This window comes from Camellia sinensis, chromosome 9, assembly GCF_055761805.1.
Source record: "Camellia sinensis isolate YWXY chromosome 9, ASM5576180v1, whole genome shotgun sequence".
NCBI classification, from domain to species: Eukaryota; Viridiplantae; Streptophyta; class Magnoliopsida; order Ericales; family Theaceae; genus Camellia; species Camellia sinensis.
In genome coordinates, this window is record NC_138969.1 from 7143418 (window position 1) to 7161631 (window position 18214).

The 18214-nt window shown below is 37.3% G+C and overlaps 1 protein-coding gene across 1 annotated transcript; it reads right to left on the reverse strand.

The window, feature by feature from the left end:
• Window positions 1-382: 382 nt before the first annotated feature.
• Window positions 383-16871, reverse strand: DIS2 (Arp2/3 complex, 34 kD subunit p34-Arc). The gene is made up of 10 exons (XM_028255011.2): window positions 16644-16871; window positions 12215-12281; window positions 11823-12030; window positions 9631-9800; window positions 9438-9515; window positions 8186-8318; window positions 8014-8105; window positions 1548-1604; window positions 888-959; window positions 383-794 (listed from the first exon to the last, which is right to left on the reverse strand). The coding sequence occupies exons 1-10, from the start codon at window positions 16703-16705 to the stop codon at window positions 759-761; spliced, it is 975 nt and encodes a 324-aa protein (XP_028110812.1). The 5' UTR covers window positions 16706-16871; the 3' UTR covers window positions 383-758.
• Between the last annotated feature and the right edge of the window lie 1343 nt (window positions 16872-18214).

The following is an 18214-nucleotide window of genomic DNA, read 5'->3' on the forward strand; positions in this document are numbered from 1 at the left end:
AATTAAAATTTGTTGAGCTTGTAATTTTTCCGAACTTACACCCAAGTATGAGTGCACTCTCATAATATCATATATGTATATATAATACTAAATGTTTGGCTAATTGACATGATACAATAAAATTTCTCAGAGATAACTGAAATTTAGTGTAGACTAAAATTTATTAGGAGTCACAGAATGAATTTAGTATATACTAAAATTTGATATAGTAGACTCACATTCAAAATAACTTGTCTCTATATTTCATTTTCAAGATATTTTGCGTGAGATTGTTTGTTTGTTTCTGTCCATTGGTCTTATTGCACTTCTAACTATTGGTTAGATTATGTGTCCAAATATTGCAAAATTCAATGATTAAGAATGTATTATCATAAGATGGATGAACACAAATTCATGGATAACTCAACTTGGTATCCATTTCAATATATAACGGCAATTCCATCTGCTTGTCAATGACCTAAATAAGATTTAAGGAAACAAATAAAGACTAACATCATAGGAAGGTTTGTGGAGCCCAAAATTGCTCAACAAAATCACATTATACACAGAATCTAAACAAAGTACATTTAACATCACTTGGCACAACTGCATCCAGTGATCTTCCTTTGCATAAACAGAGCCAATTCCACGGTTGATTTTTTGCAAATCCAGCAGTATTTCTCATTTCGCAGCATTTGTAGCCTCATTCAGGCCTCAAACAGATCTTTTGCAAATCCAGCAGATCCCTATTGATCCACTTAAATACAATTATATCATCTTTACGACTTCAATCTGCTCCTTGATTCTTGGAGGCTCTGCATATGAAGTGGACATAAAAGCAAGGTGAGTCCTGAAATCACTGTAACAATTAGGAGAAAAGCATTAGGATTAATATCCAAGGGACAAACCAGTCGCTTGAAAGATCTGTTTTGTCCTGTTTTCTTTGATTTCTCCGTATCTGGTTTGGCACGATCCAGAGCCTGAAACACAATACAAAAGCATCTTTCGGACCAAGAACACAATTCATAAAAAATAAAACCGAGAATCTAAGGGAAAAAAAATTAAAATATATCGAGCATTGTTAAATGGAACAGCTAACAGATGATGACATACACCACATGGAAGCCACAATGCATCTCATCCACTTAAACTTGACAGAAAGAAAAGAACCACTTTACAAAGGTTTGCCAAAAAAATGAAAATTGCACAAGAAAACCTCCTCTCACTAGCATAGATTATATTTGAGTCCAAATTGTGACCTAACTATAAGATACTAAACTGGGCGTACTTTTCTTTTAAAAATATAGCCTCAACAAGGTGGTTTCATGTTATGTGGCTCTTTGGCCATGTGTTTCTCAAGAGTTGCAATGCATCAATAGCAAGTACGTTTCGGGAAACTTCTGATAATAATACAAAACTTTGATGAATTAGCTATTGAGTAGTTCCTCATATAGTCAAGCATAGAAGATGTTGCATTACTGCATAATTTAGAACAGCATGGTCATTTGGACATAACAGTTGAGAAGCTACAGAAAACATAGAATGCATAGACAACAATGAGGAGTTACCTGAATTAATGACTCCACACGACGCCTCATCCGAGTGTGCATGAATCCTTCTGAACACTATTTGGACATGTGCACCGGAGGTTTGGATTAAACAAATGAATTATATAGAGTATACTTAATCATTTAAAAGCATAAAGCACATTAACTATAAAACAAATTGTGGGAACTTGCTTGTCAGCATGCCAGCTACCACGATAAAAGGAGTGGCTGGATCAGAAACAACATAGAAAATATCTTCTTCATCCAACACATAACAATTATCATGAGAGAGAGAGAGAGAGAAGAGAAGAGACAAATATAAAGGAGATGCTATGGCAGAGCCTTATATGTGAAAATAAAGCATCTTCATGGACACTAAACACGCCACTATTAGTAACTAAGATAAACAAGTGAAGCATATCAAATAAAAAGAAAGTACTGCCAGTGCATAAGGCTTCCGATTACAACAAGGTCAGGAAAAGGTAGTAGGCAGACATCCTTTTCCCCACTATTTTGTAGGTAAGTTGATTCCCATGACGCAAACCCACACTACAGTGCTGGGAATGGATAGCACTTGCCATTGCTCAATGTCATGACCACTATAAAAAAAATAAATAAATAAATAAAAAATAAAAAGTCTACTTTTCTAAAAAGTGGCATTATAATGGTCTAGCCTAGCCAGACCTCAGATGCCAGGTTTAGGTAGAAGTGCAAATTGGGCAAGCTGGGCCGATTCAAGACCTGTCCAGGCACAGCCCAAGTAGTGCTTAGCATTGCGCGGGCATGGATTGCAGACCCGAGGTATTTCAAGCTCAATAAATTTAGCTCGGTTTATGAGTAGAGGACCCTGGCAGTTGAGAAATAAAGGTCTCTTGTTGAGTTGATGATACCTTCAAGTAGAGGTGTTCATCAATCCCATTCACCCGAAAAATCTGAACCAAACCGTCCGACCCGATTATATTGCAGGCGGTTTCGACCATATATTCGGACGGCTGCGGTTCTTTTCTTTCAAAATTTTCAATTTTTCGGTCGGGCATCGGATTAAATAAAAAAATATTTGAATAAACCGAACCGACCGACTTAATTATATATATATATATAATCCGTTGGTTCTCTGCTAGGAATGGCAACGGGGCGGGACAGGGCCGGGGATCACCCTCCCCGTCCCCGATCCCCGATGGTGGAAATCCCCCCGTCCCCGGCCCCGATGGGGAACCTATATCCGCCCCCAACCCCGCCCCCTAACGGGGATCGGGTTTCCCCGACCCCAATTAATCCCCGGCCAAAAAAAAAAATAGATACAACAAATCCGTTCATCATCAACAACAACGTAGAGAGAGAAATCTGATGCTCAAATGTAAATAAAAAAAAAAATTCAAATCTAATAGATTTGTTCATCACCATAACAGATCTGATGAGGTCAAAAAAAAAAAAAAAATTCAGATCTAACATATATATATATAACAAATCTAATATATATATATATAACAAATCGATCGAGAGAGAGAGTGAGGAGGACTGCCGTAAACAGTGGTGAGTTGTGGTGGCTCAATCGGCGGAGAAGGGAGATCGGCGGAGGAGGGAGAGGAGGGCGATCGACGGACAAGGGAGAGGAGGGAGATCGGGACAGGAGGGCCATCGGCGGAGGAGGGAGAGAGCTAGTTAAAAATATGTATTATTGATTGATATTGATTGATTGATGCTTCTGTTACAATTGATTGATTATATAGATGTAGGTTAGGTGGTGGTAGGTGAGGAGTAGGTGAGTGTAGTAGGTGAGTGTGTGGTAGGTGATGGTAAGTGTGTGGTAGGTGATGGTAAATTCTAACAGCCCCCCGCAAACTCAAGGAGGATAGAAACTAACCAACTTGAGTTTGGAGAGAGGAACAAAACAAGAAAATACATAAAAAATAAAATAAAGATAGGTCACACTGTATGGTCGTGTCAGACCGTTGGTGAAGACACTGAAAGGTGGTGCCATAACGTGGTAGAGGACACTGGATGGTGGTGTCATAACGTTGTAGAGGACACTGTATGGTGGTGTCATAACCATGTAGAGGACACTGTATGGTGGTGTCATACCGATGTAGAAGACAGTTTATGGGGTCATGTCGGACCGTTGTAGCAGACAATGTTGTGACAGTTGTTGTGACAGTTTACGGAGTCTTGCTGGACCCTTATAGAAACTAACCGGAATCAATGTCGGGACAGTTTACAGAGTCTTGTCGGACCCATAAAAAATCGCATCCTCAAAAGGTGCGCCCAATTTTTCAAAAGGCGTGCCATCAAAAGGCGTGCCCAATTCATCAAAAGGTGTGCCGGACATGATGGCGAGGCACGTGGGCGCCTTGGCTTGCGCGCCCGTGTGTCGTCTGTCGGCAAGTGGCGCGCGATGCGCGGATCGGCCCTGGCTATTTAACCAAGGTTGAGGCAGAGGCTGTGCAAACCAGTTTGAAACCTCTGAATTTTGGCAGTCTGAAACACTCTGTAAACCCTGCGCTGAAACACTGAGCAACCCAAAACATGGCCTCTTCGTCCCGTCCAGCTACCCAGAACCTGCTCACGCTCTTTCCAGAACTGAACGAGCCTACAAGAGAAATAACTGGTACGGTGGCCAGTGAACCTCAACCAAACACCTCTGATTTTGCTCCATTGAACTTTCCGATGCGGTCGGTGGAGCAAAAAATGGCGGTGCAAACTGATATTGAGGCTAATCAGTATACTCTGAAGTCATGCGTGGAAACCATGACGGCGGTCACAAATTTGTCGAACCGGCTGTAGAGTAGGACAAATGAGGTGCAGCATTTAAACTCTCAGCTGGCTCTGCTCCAACGCATGTATAAGGATGCGCGAGCAGAGATAAGCGTGCTAAAGGCAGAGAATAAGGAGCTGAAGCGGAAGGCCACCGTGATGTTCCGATTTGGAGGGCCGCCATATGCTGCAGTGGAGGAGCAGGGAGTAGTGATCATGCCCAGTGGAGTGGGAAATACGGAGGCAATACCGGCCAGGGCCGCTCAGGATGGAGGCAAGAAGAAGAGACCGGCGACAGAGTAGAGAAGAAGTGACGTCGGGGGGTGGCCGTCTGCAGAAAAGAAAACAAATTTGTTGTTGTTGTGATGGTGGTCTATGCTGTTTGTTTTTTTTTTTTTTTTTTTTGGTGTAAAATGGTGATCGGGGTGAGCCCCGACATGAATAAAATGAGTTGGGTGTGCAGTCCGTCTTTTTTTTTTTTTTTTTTTTTTTTTGAAAATAAAAGAAAATTGTGAAAAATCGGAAGTGATTGAAAGGTAAATATAGATAGATATAGATATAAATAGAAAAGAAAAGAAAAGAGAGTTGATAAGAGGGATGTAACCCAGAGTAATAATAATAATAATAAGAAGAATAATAATAATAAAATGAATATCATGAAGTGGGCGGTGGTATGGTGCGGCGGAATAAAGATATATATGAAAAAGGAAAATGATGGGAGCATTGGCGGAGGGACATGCCCATGTGACTGTCATGAAGATAAAAAAAAAAAGAATTGAGTGAAGTGAGCGGGTGAAAGCAAAATATTATGTTTTAAAAAAATAGTGAAGTGAGTGGGTGACAGCAATGGTTGGGCCAGCAGAGAGATTCTGATTGTTTTTTTTTTTTTTTTTTTTTTTTTTTTTTTGAAAAGAAGAGATAAAAAAAAAATAATAATAATAATAAAGAAATAAATAAATAAAGAAACTGTCGAGGGACCACGTGGGTGGAGTTGTAACATCCTTGGTGGTATATGAAAACTGTGTGCTGGTGTTGTTTTTGGAAATTTCCCACGTGAGAGCAAACTATGGCGACTGTTGCTATCTCAGATCTGGGGAGGTTCTGAGATCCAGCAATCTCAGATCCATCAATAGGATCTAACCCGAAAGAGAGCTATAGAGAGAGAGTGGAGGCCGGAGATGAGAGAGAGCTCCAAACAAGACGATAAACAAGAGGGTTATGGAGGTGGTCGAGGTGCCAGGGTCGAAGCCCGTCGGCGGAGGCGATTCAGAGAACGATCGGCGTCGCGTGAAGAGGAAGACCTTGGAGGCAGTGCTTCAGTGAAATTGTCATTACATCGGTAGTCAAAAAAATAAAACGATGGAGTTCCAAATCACGGGTGTCATGGTTAAGCACCCATTGTAGAACCAGAGTTCCTCTTGCACTCGGACAACATATCCATATAGAACTGACACTTGCTGATATCATTACCGTAAAAGTTCAGGCAATCCTGGAATGCCTTGGACTGCACACTGCAAGCATCAGAACCCATACTGTTTGTAGCGGGTGCTGGGGCAGAAGCTGCTTCAGAGACGACAGTTTCGTGTTGAATGGTGCGAGGACCCACCACTGCATCGACAGCCCTATGTGCCACAGCACTGCCAATACCAAATGCCATGCCTTGAGCTATTGTAGCACCAAGGCCTCCAAGCATGGATCCACCACTGCCACTTTGAACAGGAGCTGAAAAATGATAAAGAGAGTTGGAAGATGCAGGAAAGTGAAGGTATGTGTAGAGGTCCGGCGGGCGGCCAAGGCGAGACTGCCGCCCGCCGGTGAAGCAGAATTACTAGCTTCTCAACCTTGCTCTGATACCAAGTTAAAAATATGTATTATTGATTGATATTGATTGATTGATGCTTCTGTTACAATTGATTGATTATATTGATGTAGGTTAGGTGGTGGTAGGTGAGGAGTAGGTGAGTGTAGTAGGTGAGTGTGTGGTAGGTGATGGTAAGTGTGTGGTAGGTGATGGTAAATTCTAACAGAGCTCGATCGGCATTTGCGAAGGTTTGAGAGAGAGAGATGAGAGACAGTGAGTGTGTGACTGTGTGATGTGAGTGAGGGTCAGCCAAACATATAATATAATAAATATATATATATATATATATTATAATAACATACGGGGATCAGTCAGGGATCAAACGGGCCGGGGCCGGGGGCGGGGCCGGGGCCGGGGTTGGGGGAATCTATCCCCGTCCCCAGCCCGAAAATCATCGGGGATTTAATTTTCAATACCATCTCCGGCCCTATGAGGATAATTTTCGGGAAAAAACCGTTCCAATCGGGGTTGGGGGATCGAGTCACCATCAGGCCGGGTTTAAATTGCCATCCCTATTCTCTGCTTCGGTAAAATAAATTCATTTCTCCAAGACATATTTGACTTTTCCATGTATATACATACCTTTAAGTGTAGTTGATATAGTCACATCAACTGACCTTCATCTTTCCAAGGCTTCCCTTTCCAACAATTTGAAATCTCTCTCTTTAAATTTTACCTTCCCAATACAAAAACTTTTCCATCTTTTGTCTTATTCTCTTTCATCCCACTTTCTCATATATCTCACTCATTTCTGTGTTCCTTATCTCTCAACCCTTTCGTCTCTCTCTCTCTCTCTCTCTCACCCACCCCCTTTAACCAGTTCCCTCTCTCCGTCACGATTTGCACCTCCCCTCTCTGCGACTGTAGCAACAGCGAGAGATCATGGAAGAGGTGATGGCTTGTCTTGAGATCGACTACGCTGAGATTGCAGCACTGATGATGGTGATTTTTTTTTATTTTTTTTTTAAGATCTGTTTTTGCTTCTTCCTTATCTCTTGAAACCCTCCTCCTCCCTTTCTTGCCTAGAAACCTTTTTTTTTTCCTCACACCTTTTAGTAGACAAGGTCAGTGAAGAACAGTGTTGGTGATGATGAGCGATGGTGTTGCGATGAGCGAAGACAGTGGCTGCGGCGATAATCTGTAATTTCTAAGTGTATGTACATCAGGTGTAATCTGCAATTCGCTACTCATCTGTATTATGTCACTCTCTCACTGATCTGTATTTGTGAGCTTAATTTGCTGTTTTGAATTCTCAATTCTATTTTTTCATTATTTTTTTTTCCATTCCTGCTACTTTTTTGAAATCGACCGAACCGACTGCCAAGCTATGACTTTTCATTCGGTCGATTTCGAATGGCAGTTCGGTCGACAACGGATAGCTGATTTTCCAACCCGAACATGTCGGTTCGGCTGACGGGCTAAGGGTAAACCCGAGCTGAACAGACCCGTGAACACCCCTACCTTCAAGGATTCAACTAAATTAAGGCCTAGTTTGGGAAGACTAAATAAGTGTACTTTTTGACTTTTTATGAAATATGGGTTGGGTTTGAAGTGATGTGTTAGAGAGGTGATGTGACTTAAATAAGATGATGTGACTTAAATAGGATAGTGACTTTTTGACTTTTTATCTTTTTCTAACCATGCCAAACTTGACCTAAATCACTTGTTCAGTCTAAAATTTTATATTGTGAAATTTGAGGCAATAATACATAAATTTAATTAACAAAATTGGCATTTGCTTGTTCATTACCAAAGCCTACTTCCATAAGCATCTTTCTCATCACACTTGAATACATTTATTAAACTTATAAGCCCAAAAACAAAGACAGACAGAGATCAGAGGAACAATCCCATAAAGGTACAGAGAAGTCTCACCTTCACATGATAATTAACATATGCATGAAATGTTGATAGATTCCAAACAGTTTTGTCGAGTTTTTTCCCTTCCACATGACGTGGGAAAATGACTGCATTTGTCAAAAACATAGTAAGTTGTTACAGAAAAGGGAAATGGATTATAATATGCTACCTAGTTTTTTGACAATACCAAAGGAGACAAATCCAGCATTTGTAGATAAGGCCTCAGCAGGAGCATCCTTAAGTTCTAAGGGTGGAGAAGGAGACCATGAACAAGGAGGGGCATTGCTAAGTCCAGCTGTGCGCCTTGCTTCCACAAATTCCTGAATGATAGCCAAATTTTAAAGGACTGAAATGGAAGAAAATCGAATATCCCAAGTATGAAAGTAAAGAGCCCTACCACAAAGCAATGCCCAAAAGTTTTAAGAAACTATGCTGCATAAATAACTTATAATGCATGTACAGATCCGACATTTCATTACAAAGTTTGGCATAGGATGTGCATGAACTATTACTAAAAATAAGCCAAAATGTATTCTCCAGCACAGTAATAGAGAAATACATGAGTGGTTCAATAAAACCTCCTTAAGACCCCTTAAAATATTCATCTAACATGAGAAGTCGAGTACTGTATCCATGTCAATATTTCTCTCATTCTATAGTACATATGTTGAAAAAGTGATAATTATTATTCATAATATCAGTGTGTCTTAAGTTTAGAGAGCAGACAAACCAAACACCTAAACACACAGTAGCAACCATGGTTCAAAGTCACAGTATCTGTCAATAATGCAGGGACCAGATTGCATCGAGGTATCAGGCAATATGCAAAGATAGGTTTTATAGAAGACTAAATCATGAAAATTTTCTTAACAAAAGCAAACATAAGATAATCAAAACACACCATCTAACATAGTCTATATTTCTCAAGTATCAACATAGGCTTTACCGAGTTTACCACATGCTCAAATGGTAATTAAATACACACTATACCTAGCACATGAAATAAGCCAAATATGCAATCATCATTATCCTGTTTTTCCATCAGAGCCATATTGCCAATACTGCAACATCTTTCCGCGACACACCACAAAGTACAAGATATCAACCCAATGAGCCAACACAAGCTAATACAAACCCGCAGCACATGATATGATAACTAGTATTGCATTGCGATATCAGATCATTCACTACCACGACTGTGATAACTCAGTCGAGCAGCCACAACTTTGAACTACACCCAAAACTGTGACCTGACAAATGACACATGTATCCAAAAGCATGTAAACAGCACACCTGTGGCATATTCATAACATGTTCCTAAAACCCACACAAAAATCAACAAAACCACCATTCCTATGAATTAGCAACTGTAAAACTATATGCTCAGATAATGAGCAATTGTATTAGGTCAATAACTTTTGACAAGATACTAGCAGTACCTGTAGGAATGACGTTGCAAGAACAGTATCTGTGGAATCCTTGAATCTCATAGGAAAAACCACAGTAACCTTTTCTGCCTGCCACAAGCAATCGCAATATGTTAGTTGACATCAAATAAATGCATCAAGTTGATAAATATATCAAGAAAAAAAATTCCTTTTATTCAGACAGACTTAATTGTGAAGGGAATACCAGGGGAGCAAGGAAAAAAGATTCCATAGGCCGATGCACAAGGGCAACAAGCTGATCTGTATCTTGAGCAACAGCCCTTGAAGTTAGACGCTTTAGAACTACTCTTAATGGGGCACCCATTACTACTTCCCTCACAGATGCAATCTTTACCAAAAGAGTATTTCTGTACTCTGCACAAGACCAATAACTATAACAGTCAATGACGGCACCATCAACATGGGTAAGAAACACAACCCAAGCTCAGACAACATGGTAGGGAACTCAGAGAGAAAAAAAATGTCCTAGTACTGTTACAACTGTAGAATAAATAAATTCTAAAAAAAAGTAAAGAACATAGCAGGGTAATAGTTCACAAATCATTGTGAAATATTGACATGAAAGAGAACAGAAAAATCAAGCATGAGAATACTCAGATCATGGGTAATTCCATTAAAGGTTCAGTCAATAAAGTAATGACATTACTGGGAGAATGTGCAATGATGGTGCAATGGAGATAAGATTAAACTCATACATTCAATCAACTGACTTTTATTTGTGGGAAGGGGGGAAAGCAAGGAAAATGGTGCAATTGTTCAAGCATAGTAGGATGAAACTTAAAACTTCAACAGCTGTGCTTTTTGCAACTCTCCACAGCTGTAGCCTTGGAGCTTTTCGAGAATCACAATTTAAGTTACAGGATTTGTGTATTAACGGGGCACCAACACTACATAATACCCTTTAGTTATAGGCTTTGCCCTGTAAACTTAAACTGGCATTGCATTTATAGCCATGTGAATAAAAAATGGTTTATATGAGAGTTAGTACTTCATCTAATATATGTTCATATCAGCATTCATACTGCCATACATCTATTATCCCATTTTTACACAAATAGTACAAAAAGCAAAATTCTCTTACAAATTTCTATAGTTAATGTCATCTTAACATGTAGTTGAGTTTATTAGCCTATATATTTATCCAGAGTCATTTTTTAGGTATCCATTTGCACAAGTTCAGTGTTCTTCAAGATCTCAAACAATGTTTTGAAAACCGGACCGGTGAGCGAACCGGAAAAGAGACCTGGTGGACGGGTCACCGGTTCAACCGTCGGGTCGAACCGGTCGAACCGTGACGTCATAATTAATATTATATAATTAAAAAATATAATTAAAAATTATAAATAAATAAAAATATATATAAATACTCAAATAAAAATAAAAATTGTTGTATAATATTTATTAATAATATTTAATAAAGTCATAATTGATAAAAAGAAAGTCACTTATTTTAAAGAAATTAAAATTTTTAAGCATTCCCTCCAAACAAATTGATTCAATGTTAGGTTTAATTTTGGAGGGAAATGAAATTTTCAACTCTCCCTCCCATCAATATGTTTCAAATAATTTGATTGAATCCCACATAGAATTTTGTAGGTTCTTTTTGAAATTTTTTTTCCTATAAATAGGAATAGACTTTCATAATCTTCTCCAACTTCTAATGAGACTCTTCCTTATGAGAGGAGACTCTTGAAGTAAGAATTTTTAGTCAAAATTTTAAAATATATTTATATAATATATATATATATATATAAATATATAAGAAAGAAAGAAAGAAAATACAAAAAAAAAAAAATTGCCGGTCTGACCCGCCAAAACCCGGTCCGGTTCACCGGTTGTCCCGGTTCAACCGCCGGTTCCAACGGTTTTCAATTTCCAGGCCGGTTTTGCTCATAGTCCGGTTCTGGAGGGTTGACCGGACCGGAGCCAGGCCCGGTTCCCGGTCCAACCGGTTCGACCGGCCGGTCCGGTCCGGGTTTCACAACATTGATCTCAAATATCTGCATATTTTCAGTGTGTCCAGACGGTTTTCTATTTTCATTAGATGAAACTATAATTTTTTACCATGCATTAAACTAATAAGAGAGAAGTTCTAAAACAAGGACTTTTAAGACAATCATGCAAAACAAAATATAGCAAGACAGCAGTGAACAACCAAAATATTTGACAACTGGAAATTTTATAAAATCAGAATTAAAGGAAACAAATTTATAAAAAAATAAAAAATAAAAAATAAAACCATTGGGGCAAAAAATAAATCAAGCACAATCTTAAAGAGTAAAGATGTAGACGAAAATGCTGTACAAACTGATCCTATATGTTTCAGCATAGCCACTGGCAAGCTTATAGTGACCTTAGAAAAGAAACTCGTTGAACCTTCATCTGGAGGAAGTTTAGACAAATTCAGTTTCACGGTGAGATTAAAGCCATCTCTTGGAGGATCAAGAATTTGTACAACCAGACCGTATGCAGCTTTCATTGCTTCTATAGCTCCAGTAGGAAGCCCCCCAACGAAAACAGTTTCTAGAGGTGGCGTGGGTAATGACACAGATAGCAACAGGATATGTGGATTTTTCATCGATGCCTGCAAGAGATTTTGTATGTCAGATATGCAGAATCAATTGGAGTTCTACTATGTCCAGGCATGCAATCAAAAAATACCAAAATAACAAACTGCATTAATCCAGGCTAGACATTCGTCTAGCCGTTTATCTAAATTGTTTCTCTTTGTTTCATAGATGCACTGAACAGAAAAGCTTATAATTCACCTGAATATGGTAACGAACGTCATCAAATTCAACCCAGTGGCAATCCAGTTCAACTCCTTTCTCAAGACTGCAGAATGAACAAGGAAAATATCAGCATGCTGAGACAGGTGACCAGTCATTAGGTAACAAAAGCTATTTGACTAGTTGATGAAAGTTGAAACATTCTCAGTAGTTGAAAAGCAGTCAAGGAAGGAACGAGTCCTAGCACAATCCAAATATATATATGTTGACACTAATAATATTCAAGAACTCTAGGCACACAAATGGAGCAGGTCAACCTTGTGAAAGACCAGATGGTAGAACCGTTAGAAAAACTATATTTGACAAACTAAGAAACAAAATCTTAGGCAATACATGAGTGATAGGATTAAAAGATGAAAAATACAAAGAAATATATACCAGTCCAGATTTAATCAAAAGAAAAAATGGAATAATTTACCGTATATTCAAAGATAAATTCCAGCATTAAGCTCATTAATTATGCCCTTCATGGATCATATAGGCTGTAATCACGTTCATGGAACATTGCCTTTAGGTCTGACAAACTAATCCCATTTTTGAGGTTTATATTAATTCAGTATAAGTTTCTTTCCCTATTAGGCTTTGCTATACACATTTACATTGCTTTTCATTATGTTTCTACCCTAACTAGAATTATCTCATCACAATTTTTTCTCTCCAGTTTTTTTATTTATGTTTCTCGCCAAACTTTCCAAAATACATGTTCCCTCCACCTTCACCGAACAATACACAAACCTAACATTTCCCCACCTGTAAAAATAATTAAGCCACAAAAACTCAAATAGTGAAGACACTATAGAGCTAATTAGTTACTATCCTGGTAAGAAATGGCTTTGTCTCTATTAATGACCCCGTTTTTTACCCGACCCATTTGATATTCCAAACTCGGGTTTTATGGTTTCCAAATGTTGTTCGTTGTCGTTTCCCCCTTATTCTTGCTTGAATTTGGCTTTTGGGTTGTTGTGGTTGTGGTTGTGGTTGTGGTTGTGCTTGGGACAGGTTGGTCGCTTGATTTTCAAACCGTGTGTTGGCCCAGATTTTTGGTCCTTTGCTCCAGCGGCACTTCTTGTGCTCCACTCGACCGGGTTTTGCGAACTCTCAATACTTTTGCAGGTTTGCAAAACTACTGAGGAAGTGCTTTCTATGATCGAGCAGCGTTTCCTACGCTAGAGTGGGTGGGCGCTCAAGCGGCCCTTATTGCCCTCAAGCGTTGGTCTGTTGTTTGCAAAACTACTAGGAGTGCATTTTGCGCTCAAGCATCATTTCTTGCTCTCGAACGGAACAACTTATTGTGTCTGACGCTCGAGTGTTACTTCTTGCGCTCTAGCGGACTGTGCATATATCAGTTCGCTGCAGCACCATTTTACATCACTTTTTCACATCCATTCCTCTCAAAACCATAGATCTAAGAGTCTCTCACTCTCTCTACATTTTCACCTAGATTTAGTGATTTTTCTACCCTACTTCCTTTGTTAAAAAGGTAGAGTATCTCAAGGGCTACATTTCTATCCGAATAGAGTGTTTGAGCATCTTTGAAGTTCCCTCCTTACTTGCTTGACTTTTAACTTCGAGGTAAGGACTTTCTACGCTCTTTTATGGGTTTTAATTTAGTTATTTGTTGATGTGTGAGAAATATTGGGATTTGGGGTGATTTGAACAAACCTAGGATTTTGATTTAAAATCAAAAGAAGAGTTTTGAATGGTTGTATTGGAAATGGTTATGAGAGTGAATATGAGCTTGTGCTATATTCAGATGATTGATTTTGGTACTTCGAGCGGATGTTGGAAAAAAGGAAAGTTTGCCCTAAAATTATCTCAATTAATTATTTTGTATAAATAATTGGCAACGGACATATGAAATTAGATGGACGTTTATATAAATGGTGGTGTTGGGTATGTATTACCTCTCACCTATGGAAATTTGAATAATTTATCTGTCTATGAGATTTTACACCTGTTTAGAAATATCTGCTTTGGGCTATCAGCGGAGGATAGCTTTGATTGAAATTTGAATAATTTATCTGTCTATGAGATTTTACACCTGTTTAGAAATATCTGCTTTGGGCTATCAGCGGAGGATAGCTTTGATTGTTGTAGAAATTACATGAGCATTAGGTAAATTTAAACTAATCTCTTATTGGTTGTCATTGAATATGATTGTGTTTTAAATACATTGTATATGTATGATGTTTGGGAGGAGAAAGGGGATGTACTCCATGTTTGGAAGAAGAAAGGGGATGGACTCCATTAAATTAAGTTGGCTTGTGTGTTCAGGGTGAAAGTCTAAAAAACCGCAATACATAAGTGTTGATTCCCGCGGACAAAATTTTCGTAAAATGGCAAATTGAAGTATTTGTATGATAGTTATGTTGGTTTGAGACCCACTAAACTATGTCCTCAGTTTGGTTGTCAGGAATAAATGGAATTGATTCATGAATTAAGGTAAAATGAATTATGACAAAACGAATGGAGATAATATGAGTTGTGATATAAAGCTTGGCATGACATGGTTTTGTAGAAGAGTCATAAATGGTTTTATCATGGGCATTGGACATGCATCTCATACTTATATCTTTGTTAAGACTCATATATTGTGTTAGATTATTTCTACTAGGTTTTGGCTCACCCTACTTGGGAAAAACTATTTTCAGGTGCTGGTGACATGCCTCTGCCAAGACAATAGCTTGGAGAGACTTAGAGCAAGGGCTCGCTTTTGTTGTTTTTAATTTGTATAGCCAAGGGCTTTAACTGTATTGAGCTAGACTTATTTTGTTGTGACTAAGGAATGTCTTGGAAAGATGTAAGCCGTTAGGGCATTTAAATATCTATTCAGCTTTTATCCTTTGATTATTAGTAACATATGCTGTAAATTCAGGATAGAACATTTATGAATATATATCGCATGTGTTACCTTCTGTACATTAACTCTGATGAATGAAAGTATGTTATTTCAATTCTATTTTTGCAAATGAGATGGGTTTGTCATATTTATTTTGGGGCATTACAACTTGGTATCAGAGTTAGTTGACTTGTCACATGAGTGCAGGCGTATCACACGTGGGAACTCTTGCTTGTGACTGTGTCACCGAAGTAAGACTCTCTGCCCATGGGGTGACGGTGTACCGTTGGCATCGGTGGCCGGCTGGTCTAATAGGTCCAGTTGTTGGGTGACATGGTGTACCCAACACAATCTCCACATGGAAAGCTAACTTTGACATCTCTAAACAATAGGCTCATGCATTAACTTAGCCTTCAAACAAACAATTGAAGACAACTCCAGAAATAGAAACGAAAGAGAACTACATCTGCACGCAATAATTCATCATGATCCATTGCTATATTTGAAAGCCACTCTCACAATGGATCACTTCGAATCATTCATCACTAGGGATGGGAAATCTGAATTCAGAAAGCCATCCATTGTCTACAAAATGATTACATTGAACAACACCACGGTAGGGTCCTCAATGAAAGCAACTAATATTATGGAAAAGATATGTGACACTCATCCTTTTCTAACTTCCGGAAAAAAGGTCAAAAGCAGAAATTGATTAATAAAGACCAAGCAAATTATGACAAGCTTCGAGATTCAACCCTGCGAATTGCAAGGAAAAGTGAATGTAAATTCTTAATCATCAACCTGTACTCACTAAATTTGATCTCTTATGACAGCCAGAGAATCTTGGTCTTTTGTGTGCCATTTTTCTATATAGAATCGCATACTCTATTTGGTTTTGAGTTTTCAAACAGTTTTTGAATTTTAAATATGTATTTCTTTTAGTCAACTTTTTAAATATTTTAATCAATGTTTTTCACTCTTTAGATTAAATCTAAATGCACTTATAAAATTTAAGAAAAAATCTTTAAAAACTCACTAAAAAAATTAAAAATTTAAAAATAAAAATAAAAAAAATAAAAACAGAAATTCAGTACATTTTCGTATTTTTTGGTATTTATTGAATTTTTTCAAAATTTCTCCACAAACATTTTACTATTAAATACATTTAGATGCATCTAAAAATTATTTTTTGATCAAAATATTTTTTAAAAAAAATCACAAAAAAAAAAAAATTACAGATTGAAAATTCAAAAACTGTTTTTGAAAACTCATAGTATCGCATGATACATGCTAATTAGATGATTGACAATATTGTGCAGACCCAATTTCCTACTTATTATGAGAAACAAAGCTCTAAAAAATGAATTTTTTTTACCCAAATTCATTACAAAATAAAAATTTTACAAGCCATTAATTTGTCAATGATTACATTCAATTGAATACAAGCCAATGAAAACGATATAAATTTCTTAAGGTGAAAAACAATCGCCGATGTCCCGATTTGTATCACACGAAAATGAAGTTAATACTACGATCTGTAAGAAAGATTTGGGAAAAATTTTAACTTACTTTTGAACTCGATTTGACAAGATCTGAAGAAGATATCTGGAGTGAGACTGCAAAAGTATCATCACTCTCTCTTTTTCTTCGTATCAATGAAGCTATCCAACGAGAGAGAGAGAGAGAGAGAGCGAGAGACAGAGAGAGAAGAGAGAAAGAGCTTGACAATATGGCAATGGCTACAGGTCAAGTGCTTAGATCGATTTTCTTTTTGCTACTTTGGATTAAATTGCAATATGCCCCCTGATAAGTCTCATAAATATATTTGACTCCCTGGTTTTAGGAAAATTTGTCCGGGACTTATGTTTGACATTGGTTTTTACAGTTTACCCCTCGTTGGTACACTTGTTTGTAGGTAACCTACGGAATTTGACAGCGGTATCAATTTTGTATTTAAATACGGTGAGACTGATGATTTGGCGTATTGGTTGTCCACCATTAATAATGTTCTTTCAGACCGAATGTGACAGAGAATGTGATTTGAATTTTGGATTATCATTTGACAACGCCTTGTTTGACCTGACTTAAAAAAATTAAAAGTCAAAAAATTATTATTTTATTTAAGTCGTGTCATTTATTTAAGTTACATTACTTTTTTAATATATCACTTCAAACTCAACTCATATCCAACTCATATTTTATAAAAAGTCAAAAAGTACACCTATTTAGATCATCCCAAACCAACCCTTAGTTTTAGTCAAAAGTCAAAAAATTATTATAAAGAAAAATGAGTGAGACCACTAAAAAAGAGGAGTATTAATAACTCTAAAGTGGTGTGGGTCCCACATGATGAGATGTTTTGCTCTTCTGTTTTTTTTTTTTTTTTTAATTTCCACCTCATTAGTGGTCACTCTCAAATTAGTGAGATAAATCATTATTGTTATTATAAATTATCACATTATTCTTTCTATTTCTCTATATATATTTTTGTAAAAAGTTATTAAAATAATCTATTCCCAATCAATTTGTATATTATATTGTAACTTTTTTTTATATAATTTAGAAAATTTATTAATTTATTGATAACTATTAACTAGGCAAGCCTTCAGTACCGCAAAGTTTGAGATATTTTGCTTTCAAGAAGTTTAAATTTGCGGCCGCTTAAATAAATCCTTTAGTTGTTTTCTTTTTACAAGTTCAAATTTCATCTCATATTAATTTTTCTTTAATTTTTCGACCACCATATATAATTCTGTCATTTCCACACCTAACCTCTATTCTTTTTCCTACCACACTGTCATATCTCAATTGTTTGATACTAATTATAATCACATACTATTAATTATTCTCGATAAGCTCTACTATTCTATCTATGCTTTTGAAATTCTAACTCTCTCCTTACATTTCTTTTCTCCATTTATTTATCAACCTCCATCTTTTCTTCAATTTTCAAACCTTTCCCTTGCATTTCCTTTCCACCTTCATTCGTCAACTTCGATCATCTTTCATTCCATTATTAATACCCTTAGGCCATCTTTAACGCTACATCAAATCCATTATCAAATTTAATTTTGGTAAAAAAGTTCATTTTTTGTTGCTCAAATGATCTCATCAAACCTATATCAAATTGAGAATATACA